The 14,827-nt window shown below is 40.2% G+C and overlaps 1 protein-coding gene across 1 annotated transcript in view; it reads left to right on the forward strand.

The window, feature by feature from the left end:
* Positions 1-1,072: 1,072 nt before the first annotated feature.
* Positions 1,073-14,827, forward strand: part of LOC145355412 (thrombospondin type-1 domain-containing protein 7A-like) — a 429,239-nt gene continuing 415,484 nt past the window's right edge. Inside the window, exon 1 of the mRNA XM_080207485.1 lies at positions 1,073-1,713. Coding sequence (XP_080063611.1) covers positions 1,554-1,713 — 160 coding nt within the window. The 5' untranslated portion in view covers positions 1,073-1,553. The remainder of the gene's footprint in view (positions 1,714-14,827) is intronic.

Below are 14,827 nucleotides of genomic sequence, written 5' to 3' on the forward strand. Positions count from 1 at the left end.
TGGTGCCTGTAAGATTCTTATTCGGTGGTAAATTGAGTAACAGACGTCTGCCAAATTACTTTGACCAAGCAATAGGTTTGTGAATTGTGAGAACCGTTTGCAATTGTTTTTGCTGTGAAAGACTTCTCTGAAATTATTTCCTGATCTTTATATTACGCCTAGTTTGCTATTGTTTCCACTTACTTTTGCCGTAATTGTTTAATACAACTGTATCAAACCAAAAAATGTAACGTAAACAAATTGGCTTCTTTGTGCACAGAAATCCATTGACATTTTTACGGGGAAGTTCAGTACACTCAGCCACTAATTTTGTGTTGAATTTGTATGCTAAATTGTGGGAATTGCACTTGCACGCGACATATCCAATTATAAAACAAATGGTTGACACAGCTCTATATTAATTTAGAGAAAATCCTCCAGTTCTTAAAAAGAGTTAAAGTAAAATATCAAAATCATTACTGCAAATCCTATCGAAGTTGTCTTGAAAGCGTTTAATCCGCAATGTTGGAACACACAAAACGATCATGCTGCAGCCGATTCTGATAAAGATATTACTGTAGAGTCTAGGACGGTTCTGCTTTTCAAAGGCTATAAAGCTACTAGGGCTTTCGCTTTGTTACCACTTTCTATTTCGGACGCATAAAATCAGCAACAATATAAATTCTTCCTCTCCTTTATCGGGCGTTAATCTGTCAGTTCTTGTTTTCTGACAGTCGAGGAAAAGTAATCCACACTTGCTTATCTGGGGTAACAATATGGACACGGTGGCAGGCTTTCTGAGCCTTTAATTCCCTCTCAGAGGTGGAAAGTGATAGGTAAACAAAAGGGGGATTTGTCGTACTCTCGTTGCTAATTTGCAATGGTGTGAGAATATTTAAATAGGTGATGGGTGGGAATTACTGATTGATGCAATTTAATCTAATGCGTTTGAAAAGGATAAATCTGGGGAGTTTTTTAAAACACAAAATGACAAATCTCCCGTGGGTTGGTGAATAGAGATCCCCCCCCCCACCCCTCCAGTAGCAGTGGTTTCATCATTTGACTTTCTCGTCGCTGTGAGATGCAGGTGCAGACACGCATATGTTCGTGTGCTTTTCCACATGGTTGTATGATTGCAGGCAGCAGTATTATGCAGCATATCTAGGCAGTGGCATTACAACATTTGTTTCTCTCTCTCTCTGTGCAGCTGATGTGAATGACTTGCTGCCGCCTACAAGACCTGCATGACCCGCTGTATCAGCCGGAGCGCCTCATGGACATCTGCTTCCCTCGGCTGATTGAAAGCTGCCGCTAGCCACTCACTTGGAAGGGAAGGAAACGCTTACAGCGCGGGGGTCATTATTGTGTGTGCTTTTTTTAATGCCCGGGCGCCTTGTCTACATTCGTACAAGCTGTATATCTAGAGAAGGACTTTCCGGATCCACGGTGCGTGACGGATTCCCTGCGAAAGGAATACTATATATATAAAAAACCTTAATAATAAGGCAAGGGTTATAATATCCTTTGTCTTCCGAATTGGAATCACACTGAACCATCCTGGTGATTCTGGAGCTATGAGACTGAGAAGGAAAAGCACCGCTTCATTCAAATGTTCAAAGAAGTATGCCGCTTTAGCACAGTGCATTGGTGTGATGTTAACCTTGCTCTTGGGGCTCTGGAGTGTTAAAGCAGAAACAGAAGAGGAGTTTCAATCTGTATATGTGTGGAAACCAGGTAGGGCCCAAATAATAAAGCCTCTCAATTCTTTCAACTCAATTACACACGATATTGCCGCGGATATTAGGTTACTGTGATTTACAGTCCCCCCGCCCCTCCCGAATACTTTGCAAAGTATTTTGTTCTGGGACTAGACCAGATATGTTTAATGTTAGTGTTTGTAGACAAACTGTCCCGCCGGATGCTTATTTCCACTACCTCGCTGACATCCCAAGCAGGAGGGTGGGATGTTTTGGGATCACAGATTTCCCCAGGCGACGAGTGACGATCCCATTCTGTGCGAGAAGGGCAGAGGAAAGTCTGTGCAGAGCAGAGAAAGGGACGCTCCATTCTCAGCGAATGCTCCATCCCACAGCCCAAACAAGAGCCATCAATACACACACACACACTCCTGAGTAACATTTGTTCTCAAAGCAGTAGAATTGGGAGTACCCACTTGCTCGGCGAAGCTGTGTTTGTGTTGTAAACCACCGAGAGAGTGGATTATGGAGCATTTGCACAACAGAATGTCGCTCAAGTTAGCAAATCATTCCACCAGCCGAAAAAGGGTGCGACAATTTTAAGTGTCATTATCTCTCACTTTCATACAATGTGAGTTCACTAGAATATTGATGTTACGGTGCTGGTATAATTGAGGAACAACGAGCTCCGATGAAAGTCTGGTTGCACAAGAAGACAAAGGGATAATAACATTTCCAGAGATTCTCTCGATTGCTTGCTGTAACTTTGGCGGAAATCCTGGCAAAAATGGCGTAAACAGCGAGAGAACGCGAGGAAATTTTATCCGTAAACTCAGTCTAACACTATCCTCTTTAAGTGCCAGATGTAATATACTTCCCAATTATTTCAAGCCCTCCCAGTGCTTCGTGGCTAGTAGTACAGTATTATCGAGGTACCAGTTTGCATAGTGCAGTAGGGTAAATTCATGGATCTCACGCGGCCAGTTCAGCGCGTGTTTAAGAATTGGTTCTTGGTTTTGTAACCTTCCCACTGACCCATGCTCTTTTCAAGGACTACTCTTTTTCCGAGTTTGGAGGGATGATCGTGGAGCTGCTGTGTAGATTTTGTTGGTACCAGTAGCAGGAAGTTGAAATGGCTGTCAACTTTTACACTTTGCTCAACACAATACTCCAAATTTGTGAATTAATCACTCACATGACATTGAGATCTTAAACCTTGAACAAAAAAATCCGCTGCCATACATAGCACAAGCTGAGCAACTTACAATTAAACTGATACTCTAAGTTTTGAAGCAGACTGCAGCTTGCCAAGAATTTAACAAGATTCTGAGCTGTCTTTTATCAGTTGCTGTCATCAATCCAGAACAAAAATCTCACACAATATGTGCCGAACGAAAAGTTTCTCAAATGACATAACCATCCTTACTTTGATCTAAATCACGTGCTTTAACTCAGTAGGTGGTCATAGCATTACAAGTTTCGCAACTGTTTTTGAGCTATTTTTCTAAGATTAAGACTGAATACTAGAAACTAAGCCCCAATCAAATGGTTGTTAAGAGCGAGGCTTTGAATTTAAAGTTTGAATTCAGAAAATATAACTTCACATAGCCCCCAATCTGAATTGGAATTTCAAAGATTTGTACGTCAATCCCTGCTATGCAAAGAATTTTAAAAAAAAGTTCCTTTTCTAATGTCTTGCATAGCCACCCATTTCTCAGCATAGTGCTGCAGCTAAATACCTCACCTCATTTGAGGGGTATACTCCTTCAGTAACATATGTGGCACCAGTGTATACCCACGCGCAAATACCTCAATAGCATTTCTGGTCTTAGTCTATGTTGGAAGACTGCTCTAGAGATTAGACATAACTGACAATAGGTTAACCTTCAGAAATATAGAATTGTATAATGTCTAAAGCCATTTAGATGGTTAGGTAGAATGGTACTTAAGTGAGTGTCCAGATGAAACAGCCATCAAACATTGTACAATTGTAAACAAAAAATAAAATTCTGTGGATACTGCACTACAAATTTGGAAATTAAAATGGGAAATCTTGGAAGTATTTAGCTGCTCAAATAGCATATGTAAAAAAAAAGTCAATGTTATTAGTCTTGAGACTTCTACAGGATGAGGAAAGATTTCAAGACCTGGAACATTGATTTTTTTTCACAAATGCTGCATAACCTAATTAGTTCCAGCTTTTCACAGCATTGATGCTGACTTTAAGATAATGAATCCCATAAGCTTTGGTGCTAAGTATTTATTAGTCTTATGATAAACGTTTATAGCTAATCAAAATATAAACGTGTCAAGAGATTCCCCATTAAGAGCAAGTCAGTTCATTCATGATAGTAACATGGCAGCTTAGAAAGTTATTTCTCAGTATAGAGTTGAGGAAGTGGCTAGAGAATTATTTTTCTTCCTAACTTCTTGGGCCAGTATGGGCCTCTCCAAGTCAGATAATGAAAATCTAGGCTGCGGTAGAAATGTGTACTGCTTGAAATAGAGGAACACCTGGTCAATTAACTCAGGAACAGCTATCCTGACAGTGATGTTCATGTGGAACAGTCAGAGTTGTTTCTTTATTATTTGTTTGGTTAAAAGAAATAGATAAAATCTAATTGAAAACAGTATTCTATTCATGCAAGTATTTCATGCAAAGCAAACCTGTTTGTTGATTTATATTTATGCTCTATCTCACTAAAACACTTTTCAGTCTACTTGCTGTAAAGATAGAAGAATGGATGGGGTAGTATACGAGAGACCACAATACCCAATAGGGATTGCTATGAGTGAGTCACATTATCACTCGAACATTAGATTGTAAACCTGCTTTCTGCATCATAGGTGATATGAAGTCCACTTACAGGTGTGATACTGAATATAAGACAATATCTTGCAGAGATCTGTGAATTTTATCATAGATCCAAGTTTGAGAATATAGACTGCGATCTATGACACAACCATGAGACAAGCTGCTGTCCCACACATTCTGCAGCTGCCTCAAAAAGCTTCCTCTGAAACTTCATGTCAGTGGAACTCCCTCAATAACAATTATGGATGTACCTACACCATTGAAACAACAGCAATTCAAGAAGGCAGCTCACCATCACCTTCTCATGGGCATTAGGAATGGACAATAAGTGCTGGCTTAGCCACCAATTCCCACATGCCTTGAATTAATAGAAAAAAAACTTGCCTTTGCAACCTTGGGCATACGCTTGATTGAAAAAGGCACAATGATTCTTACCAAGTCACATTCCAGCATAATCTGAGATGGTCCAGTTTGAGTTGTTACTTTGGATACTGCTTCTCTCTAATGGATAAAAACTTATCATTGCATAGGTCAAAGATCGGCCATCAATTATGTTTGGATCATTTTGGAATATAACACTGTTGAGCTTATGGGGGGACAGAAAAAAAACAGGGTAAAGAATTGTTTAATTTCACCTAATTCAAAACAATAAAAATGTAATGGAAAAGGAACAATAATTACATTTCATGTCATATCCAGTGACAATGAGTTCCTTCTTGCCAGTATTCAAGCATGAAACCTGCTGGTGTTTAGTGTTCCTTATTCATTAGAGAAAAGTATAATTCACTGAATGAAGTATTGCACGCTACGGGAAGAGGTGAATTATTTAAAGTAAGTGTAGTTCCGTTCTTTCTTGGATTGAATCATTTTTCAACTACATGGAATACTCAAACTAATTATCACAGAGCAGCTAATCTGGTTGGATTGCAGTTTTTGAATAGAACAAAACAAATGTCCTACCTCTTAATATTTCAGGTTTATTACTACCTCTCTAAATAGTGCACCACCCCAAGCCCATCTGTGTTCCTGCTACCAGGTTACTTGTCTGAATTCCAGTTTTGGTTAGGTAACAGTTTTTACAGTTTGAACATTGGGAAAATAACAGCTATTGTCTTGGGATCAATTTACCTATTCCAGGTCCCTACCATTCATTGCATTCATGTTGTTTCAGGTTGAACCAGAAAATTTGTTGCATCAGCATTCAAGTCAAACCCAAGATGAGATTTCAATCCTATATTGCCTCCTTAACATTATCTACCTCTACCGCTGACACCCAGACTTGACTATTCAAATGCTCTCCTGGTTGGCCTCCCATAATTTAAGCTCTTTGAACTTTTGTTCATCCTAAACTTTGCTGCCTGTAGTTTAGCCCATAGCAGGTTCAGCACACCCATTATCCTTGTCTTTGCTCCAGGCCCTGAATGCCTCATTAAAATTTTCACATATTTGAATCCTTGTTTGGCCTCACCACACCCTATCTTGGAAACCTCCTTCAGCTTGGAGAAGACTATCTCCTTACCAAATCCTCCACTCCATTTCTGTAACTTTGGCTTCCTGTAAATCATCCTTCTCTTCACCCCACCATTGCAGCCATACCCTCAAATGTTTGGGCCTCACATGTTGGATCCCCTTCCCTAAACCCATCCGCTTCTGCACTTTTCTTTAAGACCCTCTTTAAAACCCACTTCCTTGACTAAGCTTTTGATCACCCCTCTTACTACCTCCTCTTATTTGGTGTTTGTTTTTGTTATGTCTATTAAGTATCCTGGGATATTATTCCATTATAAAATCATGATAACAAGAGCAATTTGTATTTATATACTGCCTTTAACATAATAAGCCATCCCAAGACAGTTCGCAGGATTGTTATCATGCAAAATCTGACACTAAGTTATGTGAGATATTAGAGGAGGTGACTAAAACTTGGTCTTCAAGGTAGGTTTTAAAAGAGATGAGAGAAATAGAGACGCAGATGGGTTTAGAGAGGGAGTTCCAAAATTAGGGCCCAAGCAGAAAAGGAAAGTCTGATAATAATGGAGTGATTAAAATCAGGATTCTCAAGTGGCCAGAATTGGAGAAGGTCAGATATCTTGGAGGATTGCAAGACTGCAGGAGGTAAATCTTCTTATGCTGGTTGGAATTCTTATTTTGAAATGATTTGGAAGTGACCACTCCTTAGCTGCATCTGAAAACTGGAAGTAGAAGCCACTGTAGTTACAACAGTGTTTTAGAAATTTAACCAAATGTAAATGTATTAGATTTGTTAACATTAACTAATTAGAAGTGTTATTTATTTGCAAACACTAGATAAGAACAACTGAACCTAGGCAAATCAGAACATCTCTTTTGCACTCCACTATTATTAGAATTTTCAAGCTTGCACATTTGAATTTGCATGTATTCTATTTGTTTAAGCAGTTCTGGTTCATAATTTAGATAAATTTTAATTTCAGTTAGATTTGGAATTTGATTATATTTAAACAACATTCTGTCATTCACATGAAGTGGCCTATGTGGTTTTGAAATCCAGGATATGTATCATGTAAGTTGAGTGGTGTACAGGCAGTGCGTGGCATCAGTACACATCAGCAAGTGAAATAAACCAGTCTTCATTTCAATTTAGTGAGGCGGGTAGGAGCAGGCCTGATGTGGACATCAATTTGTAAGTGACTGCATGGGTAACTTGATGAATTTGTGTTCTTGCTGCAGAGCCTTGTGTGCCTGTTGAGAATTTAACCAGGCACCTCTTTTCCATCATTTTCCATTCCTCTAAAAAGGATAGGAAGGTGCAACCCTGTTCTCAGCAGGCAAATTTCTTTGCCAAGAATATGAACTTGTAAATTTATGCCTTATAAATCAGATCCTTGATTGCCTTCATAAAAATCAAATCTTACATGAACAATATGTTAGTATTCAAAATGTCAAAAATCATCAACCACTCCAGCAGAATGAGTGATAGTTTTTGACACACCTGATGATGAATATGCTAACCTACATAGCATTTTCTAACATAGTCATCAGTATATTCTTTAGGGGGAGATGGTTGTGTGGTGGTAATGCCACCAGGCTAGTAATCTGCAGGCCCAAGCTAATTCTTTAGGAGCACAGGTTCAAATGACTGGGCTAGTTATCCACAGGCCCAGGGTAATTCTCTGTGAGCACAGGTTCAAATCCCATCACAGCACCTAGTGAAATTTAAATTTGATAACATCTGGAATTGAAAGTTAGTCTCAGTAATAGTGATCACGAAGCTATCATTGATTGTTGTGAAAGCCCATCTGGTTCTTTTATGCCCTTTAGGAAAGGGAATCTGTCATCCTTACTAGTCTGGCCTATATGTGACTCCTGACCCACAGCATTGTGTTTGACTCTGAAATGATCTGGCAAGCCATTCAGTTCAAGGGCAATTAGAAATGGGTAGCAAATACTGGCCTTGCCAGTAACACCCACATCCAGTGAAATAAATAAAGACAAAAATATCACACAATTCTTGCAGAAGGAAGTTATTTGGCCCACCATGTCTGCACTGGTTAATAAGTCATAACTTATTATTTTACAGACCACATTTTACCATAGTTGAAAATAGTTCTTCAGAGTTTTGATTTGAAAGTTTGTTAAATTCTTTATTGAATGGAAATCAAAGCAAAATATTGAAGATAAAACATCTGTCTAAATGTTGATTTAAAGCTGGATTTGATCTCACAAACCAAGAAGCATGTTAGCATGATCTTTTAGTCTGTTATTTTGGTAGTTATAACCAATTTTATATGACCAGGTTAATGTGTGCATTAAAATATTGGACTAAAGAATGTCACATGAAAGTGCTAAATGTTCATTGCTAATATCAGAGCTGTAATTTACAGATATATTAACTATGATTAGCTGTAATGGACTATGATGGGCAATGTTTGGTATTAAGTGTGACCTGAATGGCCTCCAGCGTATTTGTGTCACTTTTCTACAAGGAGTGATTAAGTTTAATCCCAAAAAGGAAACATATGATTAAAATGACAAAATACAACAATTCAAAGAAAGTGATGAATAAAGCTTGAGGAATAGAAATAACAGTGAATGAAGAAGCTGGAGATTATTCATATATCTTTGTGAATAGAAAAAGTATTCTACTTTGGACAGATGCATGCATACTTTCATCAGTCAGTTGTTCAGTTCTTCCCATTTTCTAGAGGGACGTTACTTTTAGGAGTGCACACCACTTTCTGCATCAGGCCTTTGTTCCATCTCCTGGTTGGTCAATTTGATTATGTCTTCTTCAATGTCAATCAGATGAACCTTATTTTTGACATACTGGAAAGCCCCGCAAGGTTGTGTCCTCAGCCCCAGCTATACTCCTTATATACCTCTGACTGGTCAAATTCCCCTCCAACTTGATTTTCAAGTTAGCTAATGACACCACTATAATGGGTCGGATCTCAAACAATGATGAGACAGAGTACAGGAAAGAGACAGAGAATCTGGTGAATTGGTGCACTGACAATTAGCTCTCCCTTAATGTCAGTAAAATGAAGGGGGTCATCATCGACTTCAGGAAGTGTTGTGGAGAACATGCCCCTGTCTACATCAACAGGGATGAAGTGGAAATGGTTGAGAGTTTCAAATTTCTAGGTGTCCAGATCATCAACAATCTGTCCTGGTCCCTCCATGCCAATGCCATAGTTAAGAAAACCCACCAATGCCTCTACTTTCTCAGGAAGCTAAGGAAATTCAGCATGTCTGCTACAACTGTCACCAACTTTTATAGGTACATAATAGAAAGCATTTTTTCTGAATGTATCACAGCTTGATATGGCTCCTGCTCTGACCAAGACTGCAAGAATCTACAAACGGTCATGAACGAAGCCCAGTCCATCACACAAACCAGCCTCCCATCCATTGACTCTGTCTACGCTTCCTGCTGCCTCGGAAAAGCAGCCAGCATAATCAAGGACTCCATGCAGTCCAAACATACTCTGTCCTACCTTCTTCTGTTGGGAAAAAGATACAAAAATCTGAGATCATGTACCAACCGACTTCAACACAGCTTCTTCCCTAATGCCATCAAACTTTTGAACAGACACACCTTGCATTAAATTGATCTTTCTCTATACCCTAGCTATGACTGAAACACTACATTCTGCACCCTCTCCTTTAAAAGCGATATGCTTTGTCTGTATAGCATGCAAGAAACAAGACTTTTCACTGTGTGTTAATATGTATTACAATAATAAATCAAATCAAAAGTGAACTGTATCTTACTCTGCTGTCATTTTGTTGAGTTACATTAAAAGGTAATGGTAGTGTTGCAGTGATCCCAGCTGACAATACTTACAATGGCCTCATTAACTGATAAGGGAATTATTTGGGCAGCAATATATTAGTACTTAAAAGGCAGCATTGCCAGAGTGAAAAAGCAATGATGGAAGATTGGCAGCCAGCCATATTGTTAGAATTAGGAGATATTAAGAACATAAGAAATAGGAGCAGGAGTGGGCCATCTCACCCCTCGAGCCTGCTCCGCCATTCAATAAGATCATGGCTGATCTGATAGTGGGTTCAGTTCCACTTACCCGCCCACTCCCCATAACCCTTAATTCCCTTATTGGTTAAAAATCTATCTATCCGTGACTTAAACACATTTAACTAGGTAGCCTCTACTGCTTCATTAGGCAGAGAATTCCAAAGATTCACTACCCTCTGGGAGAAGAAGTTCCTCCTCAACTCTGTTCTAAATTGACTCCCCTGTATTTTGAGGCTATGCCCCCCTAGTTCTTGTTTCCATTGTAAGTGGAAATAACCTTGCTGCTTCTATCCTATCTAGCCCCTTCATTATCTTATATGTCTCTGTAAGATCTCCCCTCAACCTTCTAAACTCCAATGAATACAGGGCCGGTCTACTCAATCTCTCCTCATAAGCTAACCCACTCATCTCCGGAATCAACCTGGTGAACTTTCTCTGTATCACCTCCAAAGCTAATATATCCTTTCTTAAATAAGAGGACCAAAATTGTACACAGTACTCCAGGTGCAGCCTCACCAATACCCTGCACAGTTGCAGCACGACCTCCCTGCTTTTATACTCCATCCCCTTGCGAGAAAGGCCAACATTCCATTTGCCTTCTTGATCACCTGCTGCACCTGCAAACTGAGTTTTTGTGATTCATGCACAAGGACCCTCAGGCCCCTCTGTCCAGTAGCATGTTGTAATTTTTCACCATTTAAATAATAGTCCATTTTACTATTCTTCCTTCCAAAGTAGATAACCTCACACTTTTCAATGTTATACTCTATCTGCCAGAACCTTGCCCATTCACTTAGCCTGTCCAAATCTCTCTGCAGACTTTGTGTGTCCTCTACACAATTTGCTTTCCCACTCATCTTTGTGTCATCTGCAAACTTTGTTACCTTATACTCGGTTCCCTCCTCCAGATCGTCTGTATATGGTAAATAGTTGAGGCCCCAGCACTGATCCCTGCGGCATGTCACTAGTCACTGATTGCCAACCCAGAAAAGCACCTATTTATTCTGACTCTTTGCTTTCTGTCAGATAGCCAATCCTCAATCCACGCTAACACTTTACCTCCAACTCCGTGGACCTTTATCTTATGCAGCAATCTTTTGTGAGGCACTTTATCGAATGCCTTCTAGAAATCTAAATACACCACATCTACCGGTTCCCTTCTGTCAAGTGCACTCATTACATCCTCAGAAAATCCCAATACATTCATCAAACACAACTTTCCCTTCATGAATCCATGCTGTGTCTGCATGATTGAACCATTCTTTTCCAGGTGTCCTGCTATTTCTTCCTCAATGATTGATAGATTCCAGCATTTTCTCAACCACGATGTTAAGCAAGCTGGCTTGTAGTTACCAGCCTTTTGTCTACCTCCTTTTTTAAACAGTGGCATTACATTAGCTATTTTCCAATCAGCTGGCACTTCCCCAGCGTCCAGCGAATTTTGATAAATTACAACTAATGCATTTGCTATTACTTCTGCCGTTTCTTTTCCTACCCTGGGATGCATTCCATCCAGACCAGGGGACTTGTCTATCTTTAGTCCCATTAGCCTACCCAGCACTACCTCTTTAGTAATAGTGATCATTTTAAGGACCTCACCCCCTACAGTCCCATGACTGTCAATTATTGGTATGCTATTTATGTCCTCCACTGTGAAGACCGACACAAAACTTTTTTTAAGGCCTCAGCCATTTCCTCGTTTCCCATTATTAAATCCGCCTTCTCATCTTCTAAGGGACCAATATTTACTTTAGCCACTCTTTTCCGTTTTATATATTTGTAAAATCTTTTACTATCAGTTTTTATATTTTGTGCTAGTTTACTTTCATAATCTATCTTTCCTTGTTTTTTTGCTTTCTTAGTAGTTTTTTGTTGTTTTTTTTAAAGCTTTCCCAAACTTCTAGTTCCCCACTAATTTTGGCCACTCTGTATGCATTGGTTTTTAATTTGATACTGTCCTTTATTTCCTTTGTTATCCATGGCTGGTTGTCCCTTTTCTTACATTCCTTCTTTTTCATTGGTATATATTTTTGCTGAGTACGAAGAAAAGTCTCTTAAAAATCCTCCACTCTTCCTCAACTGTCTGACCAATCAGTCTGTGTTCCCAGTTTACATTAGCCAGCTCCGCCCTCACCCTATTGTAACCCCCCTTGTTCAAGCAGAGGACACTGGTTTGGGACCCTACTTTCTCACCGTCCATCTGTATTAGAAATTCAACCATATTGTGATCACTCATTCCAAGAGGATCCCTCATTCCAAGAGGATCCCTCACAAGGAGATCATTAATTTTACCTATCTCATTACACAGGACCAGATCCAAGGTAGCTTGCTCACTCGTAGGTTCTGTAACAAGGAAACTATCTCGACAGCATTTTAAGAACTCTTCCTCAAGTCCACCACGTCTGACTTGAGTTGATCAATCAATAGGGAGGTTAAAATCCCCATGATTATTGCTGTTCCATTTTTACATGCATCTGCTATTTGCTTGTTTATAGCCCGCCCCACCTTGAAGTTATTATTTGGGGACCTATAGACTATGCCCACCAGTGACTTTTTCCACTTACTATTCCTTATCTCCACCTACATTGATTCCACATTTTACTCCTTTGAGCCTATATCGTCTCTCACTACCGCCCTGATGTTATCCTTAATTAACAGAGCTACCCCACCTCCTTTTCCTTCGTGTCTATCCTTACAAATTGTCTGATGCCCCTGGATATATAGTTCACAGTCCTGGTCACCCTGCAACCACGTTTCTGTAATGGCCACTAGATCATACTCATTTGTACTGATTTGTGCCGTCAACTCATTCACTTTGTTTTGAATGCTACGTGCATTCAGGTAAAGTGCCTTTATGTTAGTCTTTCTTACCTGGACCCGAATGTGAGCACATTCCTTTGTTTGCATGCTCTGTCCCTTCCTGTCACAGGCTGGTTATTCTTCCACAGATCATCTCCCTGCACTGCATTGACCACCCCCCTTCTCATTCTTGTCACCTTTTTTATTCTGCCAGATGTTAGATTCCTCCCACCTTCTATAGTCTTGTTCTATTACGTGGTCTGGAAACTTTACTAACCTCCCCTGAGCTCCTTTGACTAGTTGAAAGTCCCCATCATTTACCTGCACTCCTACCTTCTCCTTTACCTTTGATTTTGTAATTCTCCATACAACCGAGTCCTCCCCCCAACTATTTAGTTTAAAGCCCTATCTACAGCCCTAGTTATATGATTTGCCAGGACTCTGGCCCCAGCACGATTCAGATGAAGACCATTCCATCAGAACAGGTCCCCTCTTCCCCAGTACTGGTGCCCAATGTCCCATGAATTCAAACCCACTCCTCCCACACCAATCTTTGAGCCATGCATTTACCTCCTTAATTTTATTGACCCTGTGCCAATTCGCTTGTAGCTCAGGTAGTAATCCAGAGATTATTACCTCTTTGGTTTTTAATCCTGCTTCTTAATTTAGCTCCTAGCTTTTCATATTCCTTTAGCAGAACCTCTGTTCCTATTCTACCAATGTTGTTGGTACCTACGTGGACCACGACAACTGGATTTTTACCCTCCCACTCCAAGTACTTCTGCAGCCCAGATGAGATATCCTGAACCCGAGCACCATGCAGGCAACACAACCTTCTGGATTCTCAATCCTGGTCACAGAGGACAGTGTCAATGCCCCTAACTACACTACCCCAATTATGACCACATTTCTTTTTTCTCCCCCCACTTGAACGACTCCCTGTACCACAGGGCTGTGGTCAGTTTGCTCATCCTCCCTGCAGGGAGCAAGAATCTCAAACCTGTTGGAGATTGAAGACTGAGACTCCTAAAACTCTACCTCCTGGATCCCTCTGCCTGCCTCACTCGCAGCCACACCCTCTTGTCCCTGACCACTGGCTGAATTCAAGTTAGTTAGTCTAAGGGGTGTGACTGTCTCCTGAAACACAGCGTCCAGATAACTCCCCTCCTCCCTGATGTGTTGCAGTGTCCAAAGCTCAGAATCCAGCTCATCGAACCTGAGCCGGTGTTCCTCAAGCAACCAACACTTACTGCAGACATGCTCACTGAGAACCACAATGGGGTCCACCAGCTCCCACATCATGCAGGAACAACACATCATCTGATCTTTATTTTATTTACTTAGTTTTTAAGTTTTTACAAACTAAGAACAAAACCTACCCTGCCTCGCCCATTTCCACCTAAGCCCCTTGAGCCAAAGGCCTTCAGCGCTCATTCTGCTACCTGCTCACTCCGCTGCCCGCTACCAATGCTGCCTGCTGGATAGTGCAGCCTGCTTTTTAAACCTCATGCGCTAACAAACCCTTCTCAGGTCACCCTGCGGTCTACTTCAACTTTACTGTTAAAATACTTGGGAAAAAAAGAGAAACCCCATGAAAAACTAAGAAAAAAAAGTCAATCACTTACGCTTAACACTCCTGCCACAAATCGCTCCTATCTGCTTGCTCCAGCCGAAAACCACAAAGAGTTAATAATTAGTATGCTGTACTGATATGAATGCTGAGTCAGTGGATTTAAGCTTACGGTTTACAGATGTAACCTTGTGCCCCATTTGGGTGAAAAGTCAACAGCACAATCATTTCATCATGCTAACCGTCATGTATAAGAATGCCTTTTATCCAAAAAAATCATCGGTCTCTACTTGAGCAATAATGAACATTGTTTTCAATTTCAACAAAAGCTTGTGTAGTCTTAGATTGGTATCTACACAATATGCTTGTCAGACAGGTGATACCCTCATTTATGCTGTAGTGCATGCCCTTTTGTTAACCTTTTATATTTTTAAAAATAATTATTTATACAC

The sequence above is a fragment of the Carcharhinus amblyrhynchos genome, chromosome 2 (genome assembly GCF_965287045.1).
Source record: "Carcharhinus amblyrhynchos chromosome 2, sCarAmb.v2.hapA, whole genome shotgun sequence".
Classification (NCBI taxonomy): Eukaryota; Metazoa; Chordata; class Chondrichthyes; order Carcharhiniformes; family Carcharhinidae; genus Carcharhinus; species Carcharhinus amblyrhynchos.